Consider the following 18,209-nt stretch of genomic DNA (forward strand, 5'->3'; position numbering starts at 1 on the left):
CACCGTTTCCACGCAGCGAACCTCCCCCCAGTTGACAGTTCACTAGCCCCCCCCGGTCCGCCCATCATGCGCCTTGGTAACTGGACATCTCCTTCATAAAACTATTAAAAGAGTGAGTAAACGGGCTGTTCGATGTGTGTGTGTGTGTGTGTGTGTGTGTGTGTGTGTGTGTGTGTGTGTGTGTGTGTGTGTGTGTGTGTATGTGTATGTGTATGTGTGTGTGTGTGTGTGTGTGTGTGTGTGTGTGTGTGTGTGTGTGTGTGTGTGTGTTCGAATTAAGGTATAAACACAGTGTAGGCGGTGCGTAAAAGCTCTTTGAGCGCTGGTGCTGCTCTTCAGTATAGGATTTTTTTTTTTAAGAATCTTGATTGTTACAGTAAAAAATAAATAAATGTTGTTAATATTTCATAATTGATCATAATTATTGCACAGTCTAGTTAGCTTACAGAGAAGGTACAGAAAATAAGGATGTTGATATTTATTTTCTCAAAGATCAGGGCTGGTGTTTATAAAGCTGCACGGCATATCATTTTTATCCTAAGTAAAAGAAGTCAGAATAATTAGAGCATGTCATGCATAAAATGTTCCCTGAATAAGACGGATGACTGCTAAAATGTCAACAACTTTATTGAACAAAGTCTGTCCTCATACACTCAAAACATCCACATCAAGAAATGGAAATCATCAAGGTTGTAAACAGATCGATCCAAAACTCTGTAATCAATAAAGTGTTTATAGTAATGTGTCTGTAACCTTACCACTTTTAAACAGACCTCTTCTTCGAGAATATTACTTACGTAGTCCTATAGGAATAAGACTTCCACCACTGCAATCACATATTGAATGAGGTTGTTAATGTCTGGGTGTTCTGTACGGCTTCCTATTTATCTGCCCTCTGTCTGTCTCTGCATGCAGCCAGTCTGCGGGTCAGCAGTGTCAGTGTGGTGCGCTCAGACCAGTCCAGTATCTGTGTGTCCTGGAGACCTGTGTCTGCTGTGGATGGATACCGTATTGTCATCCAGTCTGTCAAAGGTAATCATATGTAAGATCTAAAGTAGGTGACAACTAGTGGCTCAGAAACCTCATTAACCTCTGCTAATGTACACATTGTTGTGTGTATGTCACTTCTTTGTGTGCATTTTGTATAGACAAGCAAACAAAGGAGGAGGCTGTGGCAGAGTCCAGCAGCAGTCACTGCTTCACTGATCTGGAACCAGAGACTCTCTATCGCATCAGCGTGCACTCACTGCTCGGCTCAGCAGAGGGCGCTGCTGTCTCCATCCTCCACCCAACAGGTCTGAGCGCAGGAACACTGACACTACTTTACATGATGTAGTTAGTTCCCCTCATTAACCCTTGTGCCTCTTTTTTTTTAGGTTTCTTGGATGTCTTGGATAGTTTAACAATTTAAACTCATTAGTCCTGATCTTAAATACCAAATAGTCTGTCATTATCAGAATTTAAACTATTTAAATAACAGTTCATAATACAAATCTAATAAAGGTCCTGTATACCACGGGGTGTCAAACTCAAGAGCCGCTTTCACACCGCAGGACTTGCCGTACTTTAGTGCCGGCACTAAAGTACCACGGCACTGAATCCGCCAGGGGGCTAGTGCCAATCGCATTCACACCGCAGTGCTTTCCCTGAGGCAAGATTACGCTGATGTCACTTCGTCTTCTTCTTCTCTGGGTTTACTGGCAGGCCGCAAAACCACTTCACGGCGAGTACAAAAAAAAACGAGAGAAGAAGAACTACACGGGGGAGGGTGTATAAAGCCCACCCGCTGTACATGATATATATATATATATATATATATATATATATATATATATATATAATAGGTAGGCTCAGCAGACAGACCGTAGTGCAAAGATAAAGTGTCACATGATTATCTACTAAATAGTGAATTCAGCATCAACTTCACCAAGATGAAGTTCATATCTTCATAAGATACGTGTTACTTTATGTCTCTACTAGAATCCGAGCTCAAATGACTCAAACCAACAAAATGTCCAAGCAAAGAATCATGTGCACCATGAGGCTGGGTTATAAGGGTAATTTACAAATAAAATACCCCATTATAACAATGGACTTTATCTTTATGTATTTATTATATATTACCCCCTCAGGCTGATCTTGGAAAAGGACATTAACCGTTGTTTGGTGTTTTTCCCTTATTTATCTAAAACAAATGACATGATAAATTACTTGTGGTTATGTGTGTAAGACTTGTGTTTCTGCCCCTGCCATTGCTGCACAAGGTTGCAACATTGTAGATAAATTCAACCACCGACACCTGTCTGCTCTCACATTCTTCTATTCTGCAAATGTTGGGTGGGACACAATAATTAAAGCTTCGCCAGTTTGTTTGTTTTATTGCACAGTCAAGACATAACAATAACGGCATCACGCCGCTCAAGTAGCTTTTGCGAACATCCCTCAAAACATTTGGAGTTGGGAACTGCTTTCTGTAGAAGCTGCTGCATCCCGTCCTCAGAGTAAATTGCCAGAAGCGCCGACACTTCCTCCTCATTCCACCGCTCCGGTGTTGTAGTAAGTGTGGTCATAACTGCTGTAAAGTACAAAAAAACTACTCGCTCAGGTGTGGATGTGGTTTTGTAGCGAGGAAAGAAATGGCTGCCTAACAAAAAAAATTCAGAGTCTAACGGGGCATGGTTTGCAATTCGCCCAGCCAATAGAAATAGAATAGAAATTGGCACTCTTTTATCACCAGGTTCGTACCACCTCTCTAGCAGGGACTGAAAATGGCTAAAAGAGCTCCCGGTCCTGAGTAGTCCCGGCGGTGTGAACGCGACATTATTGGTACTAACGGAACTAAAGAACCAAAGTACCAGGGAAAGTCCTGCGGTGTGAATGCGGCAAGCCCAAATCTGGCCCGTGACTTCATTTTTTGAAGAGCTTGCAAATAATATTATATGTTTATTATATGGTTACATGATGATTTACAGAAGCACGTTGCCCATAAACTACATGTCCCACGATGCATCTCAACTTTTTTCTCAGAATATGTTTTTTCTTTTAAATGTCTTTTTTTTTATTTTTTAAAACTTTTTTTCCAGAATGTGGCTTTTCTTTTTAAATCATTTTGTGACATTTTCACTGAAGATACTTGCAATTATTTGCCACAGAATTCTGCTTTCAGATGTAGTTAATTATGAAGTTATTACCCTATCTGATAATAATCCAATGCAGAGGCAATAATGTCATATAATTAGGGCTGTCAAACGATTACAATTTTTAATCAGATGAATCACAGCTTAAAAATTAATTAATCATGATTAATCACCATTCGAACTATGTCCAAAATATGCCATTTCTTTATGTATATTGTTGTGGGAATGGAAAGATAAATGAAAGAAGGCGGATATATATCCATTTAACATACAGTATGTATGTATGTTTATTATAACATTGTTCTGTGTGTCAAAATGAAAGACAGCCCACACACCTATCAATCATCAAACCGTGGGGTCTTATTTCTTTACGTGTTGATTTCTATCAACACGTAATGTTGTATCGATGTATAGAGATGTACTACAGCAAAAGTATTCTCCGTCGGGACTTCCTGCAACAACACCACGCCGTTATCGTGATTCTGATTGGCTAGAAGACATTATCAAAGATGTTCTATTGAGAAGACGATCACTACGTGACAAACGTTTTCAAAACCGTTTCTAGCCTTCGGTATTTCCAGACAAGTGGCTACTGAAATCAATCTTACTAACTGCTGTCTGTGCAATTTACTCCGCGCGAGTTGGCGGACTTTATTTTGCTAACTTTAACATCATTTTTCAAGATGGGGCTAAGCCATGTCTTGGTATGGCTGTAGCCCAGCCATAGCCTGGCGCTGCCACTGGTGGGATGTATGGGGCGGGCCATTCTGCGCATGCGTTAAATATTTTAACGCAATTAAGTCAAAAAATTAATTACCGCCGTTAACGCGATAATTTTGACAGCATTACATATAATACATTATTTTATATATATATTTATATATGTATTTCTATAAAGTCTTAAAGTTACAACCGGCCCTTTGAGTGCAGCCATAATGTGGCCCGCGATTAAATTGAGTTTGACACCCCTGCTGTATACTAACTGCACACAGGAATGTTTATTTCCCTGATCTACAAGAGTTAAACAAATAAAGATAAAATGTATGTGTATCTTGTAGTCTGCTTCTCTACTAAATGTAATAAACATCACTCAGTAGTAGTTGTGATAGAAATGAATGTGTAGATTGATACATGATGCTTAAATATATATATTTAGTTTAATGTCTCATTATTGTTCTTACGCTCCTTTTACAGCCACAGCTCCTGCCAGACTTCCCATCCACCGCCGGATGTACCCCATACACAACGAAGGTGACTCATGATCACATTACATTTACATTCTTCTGTAGGAATTAGTGTGATTACTACATTTATTTCTTTTTTTTTTAAATCCTTTTAGGGAGTCATTTTAGTTCAAATTGAGCAGACTATATTTCTGAACCTAGTAATCCCCAGAGAGTACTTAGATGAATCCAGCAACATCTAAACTTTATTAGTTTGACTTTTTCTTTCATCCTCTAGTGATGCCCCCGTTGGGGGGGGGGGGGGGGGGCGCCAAATATCGCAGGGGGGGCGCCAGGCCTCAGATTATTTGAGGCCAAATATCATATTTGGACTTTTTTTTTTTTTTCCGCCCCCCAGGTTGGGAACCACTGGTAACCACTGCTCTAGAGTCTAGCCATGAATACAATGACAGATAGTGTAACAACTGGTTTTGGTGATATCATTTCATAATAGGAATGGGGACTTGTTTGTTTGAAAGCAATTAGCTTGTTATCAATTTAGACCCCACTAATGTCAATCAGACTATCAAATCACCTTCTTATTATTACAGAATGATTCCACTGAAGGGCGATAAACCATCAATAACACATTCCAATCTTAGGTAACAGTGTTTATCTGGGATACTCAGTTCCTCATTGCTTTCTACTCAGCTACATATTGTGATGCACTCGTTCAGTAGGTCACGTCAATTTGCGAAGAAAGTTATTTATTAATCTGATCAAATTGAAAATCTGTTCCAGTATACCTGTAGCCCACGTTCAGTTTGAGGCTTCAGGTATACAGGTCGTATTTTTTTCATGATGATAAATGCAATATATCCCCTCAACTTCGCTGCTTTGTTCATATTGATTCCTGCTGTGTTACAGTCTGCCCTGAAGTCACCATCAGAAACAGCATTGTTAAAGGTGAGACAAGCTACAGACTAAGAGGCTTTTTTCAAATCAATCAATCATCAGGTTTTGTCTTAAAGATAAATCTCATTTTATTTGATGTTCCGTGTTTGTTTGTTTAGGATTCGACATGATGGAAGCCTTCGGTCTGACTCGGACAGCTCACTCCTCTGTGGAGGGTGTAGCTGCCGAGCCTTTTGTCTTCAACACCCTCCCTGCCTACACTGTGTTCAGAGACATCCAGTTGACACAGAACACCAAGTGAGATCATCTCTCTCACTGCTTTTCTTCTCTTCTTATGTTTGCTGTGTAAACCTGGCTTCAAAGTCGTCCTTGGCTCAATCCTCGCTGCTGATCATGCTCCAAAGATGCATTTGCTCCTGCGTGACCGCATCTTTTGTAATTAGACGTTTTAATGGCGTTTTTATTTACAAGATCTGGTTTTACTTGAGGTTTTTCTGGAGATTGGTCTGTTTAGAATACATGCTTAAGCTGTCTTGACTTGTGGTTAAGGTAGCTAGTTGAATTTAATAGGAGAAAGGGGGTTCACTGGCTTCCCTGAGAAAACATGATCCAGTGATTTTGTTTATTTTGTATTATTTATTTATATTTTGATTCGTTCATTTAAAGGTGGGGTAGGTAATTTTGGAGAAGCCAGCTCGAGTGCGCTAGAATTTGAAAATACACAACCGGAAAAAATCTGCCACTTCCTTACAGAGCCCCTCATCCAACACACACGAACCCGCACATGACCAATGAGGGCACGAGATAAGTTTGTGCACAGATGGAAAGCTGACAGGCAGGTAGGCCATCCAGTTATTTTAGCCGGGCCGGCTCAGATGATTGGTCGTGCTTTTTACAGTACTACGGCTTCCACAGATGACGTTTTTGTGTGGATTTTTTGTCAAAGCACTTAAGATATTCATTGCTATCAGGATGTTAAGAGCATTCCATGGAATGTAACAAAAAGTGTATCTCGAGCCGGTTTCTCAAACTTACCTACCCCACCTTTAACAGTGCACATTAATACACAATGCTTGAAATGCGTCAGAGTTAGCAAAGAGGCTACTTTTTATCTGTAGCCCATGGAAATATTTTTAAGTGACCCTTTAAACAAATTACAATATTTAAAAAAATCCTTAAAAACATGCAACATAGAAGCCCACAAAACAGGACATGCCAATAAAAACCAAAAAAACATACACATTGCAAAGCATAAAAGCCCGACTGGTAACATCAAGTACACTAAAGTGCAATTGATTTTTTTTTTTTTTTACTAATAGATATGAATACTGATTAACCTTGTCTCTAAACAATCCTATACATAAACTGTATGTGGCTTCTTCTCTATAAGTTTGTATAACCTTTCACAGAGAATGCAGACACGTTAAAATAAAATGTTCTGAGCAGGTTAATGCATTTCCGTTATGCTGCACCTCCTGTCAGCATATGAAGTTATTCTGACTCATTTGAATGGGAGAAGACACCTTTCTATCATTGTGCAGCAGTACAGTTGCAAACATGTTTTCTGTGTCTTTAAAGAACATGTTTGATATTTATTTCCTGTCCCCTTGCAGGTTTATCCACCCTGCAGGTTTGTCTCCAGAACACACCATCAGCATCGCCTTCCGCGTGCTGCAGGAAACTCCCAGAGAGCCCTTCGCCCTCTGGCAGCTCACTGACAACGACTTCCAGCCAAAGATGGGATTGGTGCTCGACCGTGAGTTACCTTTCTGCATCTCCAAAACCGCAAGAAGCTTCCTCATCCCTTTAGTCCCATATTATGTCATCAGGGCCTCTAGACCAACTCGCTAAATTAACCTCCAAGACACATATTGACATTTTCTAGAGACCGGCCTTTTTGATTGTAATTACAAAACATATTTCCAAAACTAAATTAAAGAGTATTTACTAACAACATATTTTTATTGTTTTATTTTGAACTATAGCTATTAAAGGATCAATCGATTAGTTATCATTTGGAAAAATGAAACTATAATTTGTATGGCTTTGCTGCTTTTCTTTGTTAAATGTAAACATATGCTGAATATCTTTTGGGCTGTTGGGTCATTTGAAAATCGGGAGATGTAGGACATTTAGCTGGAATAAAAATCTTCTCAAATGTTTTGCTTTCCACAGCTACAACTAAGCACCTGGTATACTTCAGCCTGGACTACAGGGGAGAGGTGCAGGAGCTGACCTTTGACCAGCGGCAGGTCCACAGACTGTTCTATGGCAGTTTTCACAAGGTGAGATAGAAGACACTGAGCAGGGTGGGGAGGACAATAAAAGACTCACTATCGTTAACCAAAATGTGAAAATCCATTGTAATCCAGCCTAGTAAATCTGACTACTTTGCCCTATAAATAATGTGGGTTTCATATCATTTTTTATGTGAGCAGGCACATGCACAGATAAACCTCAAAGGGGGTTCGAGCACCTGCCCTTTTGCCCTTCAATTAGAGAAGAGCCCTTTTTCCATTTTCTTCACAAATCAATGTGCCTAATACTACACCCTATCTAAAGCTTATGTGTTGCTTATTATAATTGTCTGCCTGTATGTAGCAGCATTATATGATATGTGAATTATATTAAACAAATTATTTGGAACATAGTAGTATCTTAGCCGTACAATACCAGCATCTTCTAATTGCCTGTCAATACTGAAGCATTTGGCCTGATCCATTATTGTGAAGGTGTGAAAAATGGAGGCCAGAGAGAAAGTCAGAGGGCTAGTTACCATGTGAGAAGAGTTTAGCGAAATATACTTAATTTGATTGCATGTATCATAAGTTAACTGTCATGTAGCAGTGTTTGAACCAACTACATGGGTTTATTTAAAATACATACCATTTAATATCCCCAATATAGTTATCCCAAGCATATATTTTTTTGAAAATAACAATAATCACCAGCTAGCCCTTTTATTAATGTGGTCCTCCTCTGCGCGTGCCTGCTTGTGAGTAACCAGTCCTCTTTCTCCTGTGATTGGCAGATCCACCTGACTGTCAGCCAGGTGAGCGTGTCCCTGTCTGTGGACTGTCAGCGTGTGGGAGAGAGGCCGGCCCGCCCTCTAGGCAGCCTACCCACCGACGGCTTTGAAATGCTGGGAAAACTGGTGAAGACCCGAGGACCCAAAAGTGGCTCTGCTCCGGTACTTCTGATTCTATGTAGCTAATTCAGGCTTCTAATAAATCATAAATGACACCATAAACAGATCTTTCCTGTTGCAGTTCCAGCTGCAATCCTTTGAGATCGTCTGTAACACCACGTGGGCTTTCGAGGACACCTGCTGTGACCTGCCTGCAATGGTCAGTCTCTCTCAATTACCTTCTTGTGTTCGCCTCTGACTTGGTAGAGGCATACCAGGAGTTGATGCTGTTAACAAAAGAATGAATGAGCTGCTTGAGTTAAGTGCCTTCTTATAATGTGGCTCAGTTCTTGGCACCCTATACTGTGAACAAAATTGACCTATTGTATCTAAAACTGTTTCATAGATATGTGATAATGACCAGGGTTCGAGTTATAATCTGAGCTTTATGGGGGACTTTAAAACTACCGCGTGTGCAAGCACACACACACACACACGTTTTTCCACAGAACTTTAAAGTAAAATATATACATAATGACAGTGGAAAATGTATATCAGAAGACTGTCTATCAAATATACACTATGAAGGGCAAATATGCATTTGTTTTCCCTTACACACAATCATGTTGATTTCACCACTTTTTTCAGTTGTTATAAAAGAGTAAAAGATACACACAGGCTGTCTAAATGTCTTCCTAACGTGTGTGTCTGTCTCTCTGTGTGTGTGTGTGTGTGTGTGTGTGTGTGTGTGTGTGTGTGTGTGTGTGTGTGTGTGTGTGTGTGTGTGTGTGTGTGTGTGTGTGTGTGTGTGTGTGTGTGTGTGTGTGTGTGTGTGTGTGTGTGTGTGTGTGTGTGTGTGTGTGTGTGTGTGTGTGTGTGTGTGTGTGTGTGTGTGTGTGTGTGTGTGTGTGTGTGTGTGTATGTGCGTGTGCGTCAGAGAGATGAGGAGAGCTGTCCGGCCCCGGCGTACACCTGTACCTGTTCCTCTGACGTCCCCGGAGCCCCCGGCTCCCCCGGACCAACTGTATGTCATCGTGAGATGACTGGAATATTTTCTCAGTCACTTTTTTGTGCTGCAGTTATTGGATAACATGTTGAAGTTTGATTATTTTCTTTTCCACAGGGAAAGCCAGGTACTCGTGGTGAGAAAGGTGAAAAGGGCGACCCAGGTCACAAGGTGACTTGAAAATATTAATTTAGGCTTAATTTGATTTAATTTCAGGCCCTCTTCAAAGCCTAGACCATTGCAGGTAAAGTTGCCGTAAATACTATACTATAGGACCCTGTCCAACATTCTTTTAAGTCTCTTTTACCCCACAAGTGACTCTAAATTGCAACACGGTAAAAGAAATCTTCAATCATTCCCGTCCACTCTATGTGTGTCTATAGCTGGGGTTTTCCATTTTATTTCCTTTTCTGCAGATACTGTAATCATTTCAATCTTTGCAGCTGAGACAGTGGATACAATTTACGTGTTGTATCCTCTGTCTCTGATTTGAGAGGCTCAGTTTTACACAGGGATTGCACGGCAGCTTCAACTAAATGTATTAATTATTTTATTCTCCCTGTATGGTCAGAAATTAATAGTACATTTTATTTTCCAACAGACTGGACATAAAGTACAGACTTCAAGTTTAACAGTACATCCATTGTTATGTTTTAGTTAGCTCCAAATTGATTGTTATTTTCTGTTTGCAGGGGGAGGTGGGTCCTGCAGGAAAGCCTGGATTTGAGGGAGGTCTCGGAGCCCTGGGGAGCATAGGGCCCCGAGGCATTGCTGTGCAGGGCAAAATGGTGGGTAACTTTCTTATTATAAAGTACATATTGTGTATGGTAGTCCTTCATGGTATGCAGCTTGCTAAGCTGGACTTTGATCTTGTAAATTGTATAAAAGTACTTCTGTTTCCTTTCTAGGGTCCACCTGGTGCAAGAGGGGGAAAGGGAGACCCTGGGAGAACAGGGATCCAGGTAAAACTGAAATAGAATAGAACATTCTTTAAATCTTGTTGTCTATAAAAAAAGATATACAGTATATATTTGCCTCTAATGGCGCTCTTTGCATTCTCTGCAGGGTTTACCAGGACCTCAAGGTTCAAAGGGGGAGCAGGGGGTTCCCGGCCCTCTGGTAAACTTCTCAATCCCAAATCAGTAATATCAGAAGTCCTTCATAAGGCAGTTACTGTGCCCCCCCCTCTTTATTTATCATCATGTCTCTGTAATGTGTTCACAGGGTATTCGGGGGCTTGAAGGAAACATGGGTGGACCCGGCCTGACTGGACCAAGGGTGAGATCGGAATACATGTTAGAGCCATGACTTGTCCACTTAGGGTCCATATTTGAGAATGATTGACAAATTCCGTTTCAGGCACATTTTGTGCTTTACTCAAGCAACACCCACAGGCCAACATCAGGCATTACCAGACTCCGAAACGCCGTCTGTTCTACACATCCATCTTATTCTATGTTACAGGGTTTCCAAGGAAGGCCAGGACACCCAGGGCCGATGGGTGAAAGGGGGCTCTCAGGACTGGTGGGCCCTTCGGTAAGCCCAGAGGGACAAATGATGTCATGAGCCATATTTGTCTTTATATATTTCATAATGTCTTACATATCTTTTGCTTTACAGGGTCTGCCAGGGGGTAAAGGGGAGCGAGGAGAGAAGGTGGGTTCATCTTTATTTTCATCGTAATACTGTCACACTAAAGTGAATGTATAAAAGAGACATAACAATAATACCTTCTTCTTGTGAATCTGCTGATGTTTACTAGGGAGAAACTCAGTCTATGGCCATGATCTTCCAACTGGTCACACAGGCCTGTGAGCAGCTAGTGCATAGTAAGTACTCTGTTTGCATGGATTCAAAAAAGGTGTCAAATGATGATATCTGTATATTCAGGGGAAAGACACTAGTCTAAAGGCAATCACATTGTTTTTCATGCACTGGACAAATATGAGAGTTTGGACTATTTTGCTTTCATAACATTGAAAAATATTGGAAAGAAAATGTACAAAATACAAGTTTACAAATGTTTTCTATTTGTTTACGGAGATTCCTCCTTAATTCACCATTAGATTGCCTCATATAGACAAGTTGTAATACCCACATATATTTGTACATTGTAGGTTATAAACTAGGGACGTTTTGGGGGGATATCTATTAGATCAATTCAACTATGTTTAACTGTAGTGTCCTGCAAATATATATGGAATTTTAAAATACATATCTTTAAAGGAAATCTCCACTTCAGTAGCAGTTTCATTCATATATCTCTATTCTAAAGGTTTTCATGGCTGTGTTCATATATCATCTATTCCCTCATTGATATAACATTTACTTGTGAAAACATGATTTGAATTGAATACATTTGAACTGAAATGGAATTGAATGGTGAAAATAATTTAGTTTTTATAGGTGTGGACAGTAGTTTCTGATTTAAAGAGTTATACCACGATCTGTGAAGCCTTTGACTCTAATATGTCAACAATACGAATCTAGATTTTTTTACTTGGTTTATCAAATTATTATTATCTGGAAATGTTTCCGAATTATACAATTTATAATAAGATTATAACGGTTTTGCATATTTAAACCTTAAAACTCAAGAAACTCATAATACAAAACTGGGGAGGTTTCATTGTGGTTAAAATAATTGGATTGGCCTTGACTGGCACATTCGGACTTTAAAGAGGTCCGGATGGAAACCTATTCTCCTGCTCATTCTTCATCCAGAGTTGTGTGTGTTTTTCAGAGGAGGTGCTGAAGCTCGACATGTTCATTAATGAAATGAATCGGAAGCCAGCTCCAATTGAGGAGCCGGTGGGCCCCCCCGGGGAACCTGGTATACCGGGGCCTAAGGGCCCACCAGGCAGCAGGGGCAGCCAGGGGAATGTCGGCTCGAGGGGGAGACCTGGGAGGCCAGGATATCCCGGAGAGCAGGGTAAGACTCTTATCTTGTAGATGGTGATACGTTTATTGAAATGAAAACATTATAAGGGTCCAGTCTGATATTCTACAGGAGGAAGAGGCATGCTAGGGGCCAAGGGGGATGCAGGGCCAAATGTCCAGGGGCCCACGGGGATCAAAGGATTTGCAGGTACCTCTCTATAAATCATTGGTTTGATCTAACACTGTATTATATAGTCATCGTCTCATATTTATCATTGAGAAACAGGTTGTCTCTTATTTATTATACTGTATATATTAATACCATATTTATACCCTATACATTTTATATAAATGAACTTTCTTCTGCAGGTCCTCTGGGTGAGGCTAAGCTGGGTGACCCAGGTTCTAAAGGAGATGATGGTAAATCAGGACTCCAGGGGATCAGCGGAACACCAGGACAGCCCGGAGAGATGGGACCCCCGGGTCTGTGCGACAACAGCGGAGGCTGCAACAGAGCCCCCCAGCAAACAGGTTAGCTACCAGGAGGGGTTCATTAACTCAGCCTACACTAGGTCTGGTCATATCAGATGTGATGATCCAGCTGATGTCCAGTGTTAGGTATGTGCAGTGGCTGGGTAAGTAATGATGATGTATGCTAAGGCCCAAGTTAATAAATGTTTATAGAGATGTAGCCAGCGTCTTCAATATGTCTCATAGTCAATTATGTAAATGAAATGTTCAAATATACCGCATGATGGTTTCACGTTGGCACGCAGCTGCACAGACAGTAACGTCTCACACACCCACACACACGCACTCCGGTGTGACAGCGCCTAGGTGTAAAAGTTCTGCATCATAAGTAAATAAGACATGAAGACTTTGATTCGTATTTACTGAGAGTCAATAATAAGCTGTAGAGGAGCAACTATAAAAAAAAAAATGTTTACAACAAGAACGTCCTTAAACTGTAGGTGTCTCTTGCTGATCAGGTAGAATACAGTGGTGCCTAATAACTGAAAACAGCTGCCTGAAGGAGCCAAAAACGGCGAGATTCAATAAAAACAAGGAACATTCGGCCATAAAGCCAAAATAAAGAGATGCTAAAATTGTGTTGGCAGGATATAAACTCAGGTAATAAATATCTTTGGTTCGTGGTTTGGTACGAGCGACCACATTTGACTACTTATTGTTAATATAAGATGATTTATTATAGCAGCTTTAAAGTTATGGTAATGTTAATGCAGTTAATCAGAGCAGTGCAAACTTGTCTTAAAGGCATGTTTCTTGGAACATTTTTTGGTCATTAACAGTGTGAAAGTGGTCATACGTGTTGACTCTTGTTGTGTTTGCTCTCTTTCAACAGAAGACCCCTATTACGGCTACCAACCTTGAGCGGATATTTACAAGTCAGCAGATGAAAGACGTCTGTTTGAAGTGACTATGATTCCTTTGGAGCTGAAAGCCAAACTGGGAATGGAGCTAAAGAAAAGCAGCACTGAAGAGGTTTGGGGCGTGGAACGTGCCACTGACTGATGCGGAAGCTTCACTAGTTTCATCATGTGTGAGAAAAGGAAACCACACAGGAAGGGTCACTCTTGGTCTTCTTGTTGATCCTTGACATAAATAAGGGCTGAGAAATAAACAAGGAATACGTGGGAAGCTTTCTAATATAGAATAGTGTTTTGATGAACAGATAGCATCATAAAGGAAAACATTTTTTCATTGGGATCAGTCAAGTGCTCTCTTATACTCCATATTCGCACTGAAACCTTTTATTACTTTTTATATATTCATGCACTGTATCAATGCCAAATATTTTAGCATCTGTGTTATATTCCTACCCTTTTCATCTGCCATTCTAACCTTAACTGCCTCAAGGATAATGAAAGTGCATAATCCATGGTGATAAAGCTTATTTTTGTTCCATGGTATAACTGATACTGTGAGAAAGCCTGTTGTCATGTGTATGATAATGTGTATATTGTTTATTATAATTACTGTATGGAGTTATTCATGTATGATATTTTATACTGTACCTATTATGTAAAATACATGTTTACATTGTCTGCTATCTATGGGGTGGGGGTTATAATGTGTGTGTGTGTGTGTGTGTGTGTGTGTGTGTGTGTGTGTGTGTGTGTGTGTGTGTGTGTGTGTGTGTGTGTGTGTGTGTGTGTGTGTGTGTGTGTGTGTGTGTGTGTGTGTGTGTGTGTGTGTGTGTGTGTGTGTGTGTGTGTGTTTGTGTGTGCGTGTGCGTGTTGTGAATAAATCAGATTAATGTGTTAATTGTGTGTTTTTTCCAAAATGTCTTGTGTAGTTTAGTGTTGTGACACTTGTAGTGGAGGGAAAGAGAAATTAATTTAGTAAGCCGGAAAAAACGGTTATAATAAAGGCTTAGTTCTTTCTCGGAACCGGGTTGAAGAGACAAATGTTTCTGGTAGTGTCTATTTTGAAGAGGACAAATATACTTCCGGTTCCGGAAGCGGCTTTGTCAAGTTAGTCTTGGTACTACAATCTTTTCGACGTGAAGTCATTTTATTTTTTTCAAAATAAATGCAGCCCTGAAGACGCTGTCAATATTGAACAGGGCTAGCAGCATTGCTACATGATAATGTTTCCCACATGTTTTTGAGATTTTTTTTATTAGGTAAAGCTGATGTGAACAGAGTCTAAGGCTATTATCTGAATAAGTTAAACTTATGTTCAGGTCAATGACTTAGACCGATACTCTATTTATTCTTGAAAGTAACAAACAGGATGTTGGGGCCACTTTCTCTGACTTCACTCGGTGGGGTTACCATAGATTCACGTCACCATGGCTAGCCGAAAAGCTTCGCAGCAAAAGCGGGATAGTGGGGACAAATACTCAATACTATTACCTACCTACAACGAAAGGGAAAACCTCCCTTTGATAGTATGGCTTCTGGTGAAATATTTCGGTGAAAGGTGAGTTCCGAAGAGCTGGTTTAGCTGCTCGGCTAGTGCTAGCTACTTTGGTAACATTAGCTAATGTAAGTGATGAGCTGTCACTAAACCAGAGTATGAATGTGACAGCTTTTAACAGTGACATTAAACTTAGGTTAATGTATTTTCATGTTTATGAACAAGTTTGCACTATCTCAGGTTTGTTTAGCTTGATGGAATTACGTTGTTCTTTGTACAGTGGCTACAACTACGAGATAATTGTCATTGACGACGGAAGCCCTGATGGGACGCTGGAGGTGGCAGAGCAGTTGCAGAAAATCTATGGAGAAGATAAGATAGTACGTAAAGAATCCCTGCTCTCAGTGAAGGATCCTGGTTATTCACTTAAACATAATATTATTTTGAGTATTGTGTAAGAAGTGACTAACGACGTCATTGTTTACTTGTGATTTACACTGTAAACCTATTTAATGTTGGTTCAAGTAAATGGATGATGCAGACTCTTCTCTTTTTTTGTGTTTCAGCTTCTACGACCAAGAGCAACCAAATTAGGCCTTGGTCAGTTCAAAGCAGTGTATTAGTGTATTCGTTCTGGTCACTTTAGCTTACAATTAATGATCTCCTTTTTCCTTGTATAGGCACTGCTTACATCCACGGCATTAAGCATGTTACTGGGAACTTCGTCATCATAATGGACGCAGATCTTTCCCATCATGTGAGTGGAGCTTCTTTCATTGTGTGTTTCAATATGTTCAAATGAAGACTTTTAACATTTTATTATTATTAAATATTATTAGTCTTTCAGTTAGTCTTTTTTATAATACATTTATTGTTTGGTTAATCAGATGTCTGAAACTAGGGGAACAAATCTATAATTTCTCACAATCATAATTCCCTAAAAATATACAAAAATTACGAATGACTTATAAATTAGTTGCCGTCAATGCAAATCGATATATAAACTAAACAATTGACCCCGAGTGGATTATTTTAATAATTCCTGAATTGATTTAGAGTAAGTATTTGGATGGTAGATAGATTTTGAGTTTAACTGATCTATTTTCTTTGTCAACTCTCTCCTCTCTATCATCCCTAACATCCCTAAAATGTACATTGCTCTTTAATATAATTACAATTGAATGTGAAACATAACGGGTTCTGAGTGATTTCATTTTGTACGGCATATTATTTTACTGTTTTCCTGTTCTTTTTTTTGTTCTTTTTTCAGCCCAAATTCATCCCAGAATTTATTAAGTAAGTTTTACTACATTTTAATTTCATATCATGTGATTTTGTTGTTTTAAAATATTGGAAAATTATTGTTTTAGCTATTGTGTCCTGACAGTTGAAAGGTAAATTGTGCAGAAATACTTTAGTTAAAGGAAGAGTTGAGACCAACAGTACACATTTTTCTATGATTTCTATAAAGAGTTGTACAGATCTTCAAATAAATTATGTTCTCAAGCAGTGTTCTATTTAGTTCTGTAGTATTCAAGAGCAGGCAGAGAACTCTACCCCCGATATCTCCAACACTCTGAAACTCACACATAACCAATCTAGATGGATAAATAGCACTGTAGTTTAGAGAAATGCAGGTTTCATTTTTGGGTGTACTGTCCCTTTAAGACCGTTTTCTCCTGTTGGTCAGAAAGCAAAAGGAAGGTGATTATGACCTGGTGTCTGGCACTCGATACCAAGGCAACGGAGGTGTTTACGGCTGGGACCTGCGCAGGAAACTCATCAGGTAGCTGAGAGTCAACAACTGTTTTTCAATTTCCCCTCACAACAGACCGGAGGCCTGATTTATTTCCTGTCTCCTCTCTTCACAGCCGGGGAGCCAACTTTCTGTCTCAGGTGTTGTTGAGACCCGGAGCCTCAGACCTCACCGGCAGCTTCAGGTTCATGGAGCGAACAAGTGTTGTGTGACACTGACTTTTTTGGGGATATATTTTCTCCCACTCATACAGTTTTCTCTCCCGGATGTCAGGTTGTACAAGAAGGCGGTGTTGGAGAGTCTGGTGAAGCGCTGCGTATCCAAAGGCTACGTCTTTCAGATGGAGATGATCGTCCGAGCCAGACAGCTCAACTACACAATTGGAGAAGTGAGGCCCTAATTCATTCATCTATTTAAGAATATCAGATCTGATACATGTTTTTAAAAAAAAGCAGAACATCAATAAATCTTTATATTAATTTGCGGATGCGGAATAGTGCAAATATAATGATGTAGTTCAAATAAAAGAATTCCAGAAAGTGGACCCTTGTCTAGATAAAGAAAAATGTCCCCTACTTATTTTCCTTAAATATAAAGAAATAACAGTTTTGCAAATCTGCACTGAGGGCTTTTAAAGGCATTTTGGCTTTCACTGTGAGTGTTTATACGTTTTCTACGAATCAACTATAGACTCTGGACAGAAACATGGTTGACTTTCCCCTGCATTGTGAACCTTTGTGCACGATTCTGGACCCAAAAAAAACAAATTCTCTCTTCTTCCTCCAAAACAACAGGTTCCCATCTCCTTTGTGGATCGGGTCTACGGAGAGTCGAAACTGGGAGGAAACGAGATTGTGTCTTTCGTGAAAGGACTGATCACGCTCTTCGCCACCACATGATCAGCTCTGTCGGGCATCCCACAGTTAGATCATGTTACCGCGACTTTGAAGCGGCTGTCTTAAACACAGTAGTTGTATCAGAATTTCAATGGGGGGGGGGGGGGAGGCTCTGCTTGTCTACATGGGCAGACAGTGACATGACAGCCATTGACAAGGGAGACATGTTAGCAGTAAATATAAAGTCAGTAGTGGTCTGGAATACTGCAGCCACATAGTGCTCTACATTCCCATCACCCTCTCTAATGACATCTTGATGCATGGACATGATTCCCTCTGCGCACAGCTGAATCAACTGTCACATGGGTTCAACATGTTTACTGCTACACCAGTGATTGTTTGTATACAATTAAAATGTTTGTATTGTTGGATCTGATTTTTCTGATATTTCTTTTTACAACAAATCCAAGTCTGTTTTTGGTATTCATTGATCACGGTCAAACGTG

The 18,209-nt window shown here is 40.0% G+C and overlaps 2 protein-coding genes across 3 annotated transcripts in view; both read left to right on the top strand.

Annotated features, from left to right (window-relative positions):
• LOC307036266 (collagen alpha-1(XX) chain-like) overlaps positions 1 to 14,514 on the top strand; it is a 46,995-nt gene extending 32,481 nt beyond the window's left edge. For both annotated transcript variants that reach the window (XM_079676414.1, XM_079676415.1), the window contains 22 exons: positions 916 to 1,032; positions 1,149 to 1,295; positions 4,332 to 4,388; positions 5,228 to 5,266; positions 5,374 to 5,512; positions 6,829 to 6,971; positions 7,391 to 7,500; positions 8,247 to 8,405; positions 8,485 to 8,562; positions 9,280 to 9,366; positions 9,466 to 9,519; positions 10,041 to 10,136; positions 10,257 to 10,310; positions 10,414 to 10,467; positions 10,573 to 10,626; positions 10,813 to 10,884; positions 10,969 to 11,004; positions 11,111 to 11,177; positions 12,092 to 12,280; positions 12,359 to 12,436; positions 12,598 to 12,759; positions 13,592 to 14,514. In XM_079676414.1, coding sequence (XP_079532540.1) covers positions 916 to 1,032; positions 1,149 to 1,295; positions 4,332 to 4,388; positions 5,228 to 5,266; positions 5,374 to 5,512; positions 6,829 to 6,971; positions 7,391 to 7,500; positions 8,247 to 8,405; positions 8,485 to 8,562; positions 9,280 to 9,366; positions 9,466 to 9,519; positions 10,041 to 10,136; positions 10,257 to 10,310; positions 10,414 to 10,467; positions 10,573 to 10,626; positions 10,813 to 10,884; positions 10,969 to 11,004; positions 11,111 to 11,177; positions 12,092 to 12,280; positions 12,359 to 12,436; positions 12,598 to 12,759; positions 13,592 to 13,620 — 2,021 coding nt within the window. In that variant the 3' untranslated portion in view covers positions 13,621 to 14,514. The remainder of the gene's footprint in view (positions 1 to 915; positions 1,033 to 1,148; positions 1,296 to 4,331; positions 4,389 to 5,227; positions 5,267 to 5,373; positions 5,513 to 6,828; positions 6,972 to 7,390; positions 7,501 to 8,246; positions 8,406 to 8,484; positions 8,563 to 9,279; positions 9,367 to 9,465; positions 9,520 to 10,040; positions 10,137 to 10,256; positions 10,311 to 10,413; positions 10,468 to 10,572; positions 10,627 to 10,812; positions 10,885 to 10,968; positions 11,005 to 11,110; positions 11,178 to 12,091; positions 12,281 to 12,358; positions 12,437 to 12,597; positions 12,760 to 13,591) is intronic.
• Positions 14,515 to 14,654: 140 nt separating this feature from the next.
• dpm1 (dolichyl-phosphate mannosyltransferase subunit 1, catalytic) lies at positions 14,655 to 18,134 on the top strand. Its single transcript, XM_079676416.1, has 9 exons — positions 14,655 to 15,174; positions 15,392 to 15,491; positions 15,678 to 15,711; positions 15,792 to 15,868; positions 16,382 to 16,407; positions 16,802 to 16,897; positions 16,983 to 17,051; positions 17,141 to 17,255; positions 17,662 to 18,134. The coding sequence occupies exons 1-9, from the start codon at positions 15,044 to 15,046 to the stop codon at positions 17,764 to 17,766; spliced, it is 753 nt and encodes a 250-aa protein (XP_079532542.1). The 5' UTR covers positions 14,655 to 15,043; the 3' UTR covers positions 17,767 to 18,134.
• The last annotated feature ends 75 nt before the right edge of the window (positions 18,135 to 18,209 follow it).

Source organism: Notothenia rossii (genome assembly GCF_949606895.1).
Source record: "Notothenia rossii genome assembly, chromosome: 4".
Classification (NCBI taxonomy): domain Eukaryota; kingdom Metazoa; phylum Chordata; class Actinopteri; order Perciformes; family Nototheniidae; genus Notothenia; species Notothenia rossii.

Coding starts and splice junctions, on each gene's coding strand:
- dpm1 (XM_079676416.1), top strand. CDS start 15,044: ATGGCTAGCCGAAAAGCTTCGCAGCAAAAGCGGGATAGTGGGGACAAA. Junction 15,492..15,677: donor TCTATGGAGAAGATAAGATA/GTACGTAAAGAA, acceptor TTTGTGTTTCAG/CTTCTACGACCAAGAGCAAC. Junction 15,712..15,791: donor AGCAACCAAATTAGGCCTTG/GTCAGTTCAAAG, acceptor TTCCTTGTATAG/GCACTGCTTACATCCACGGC.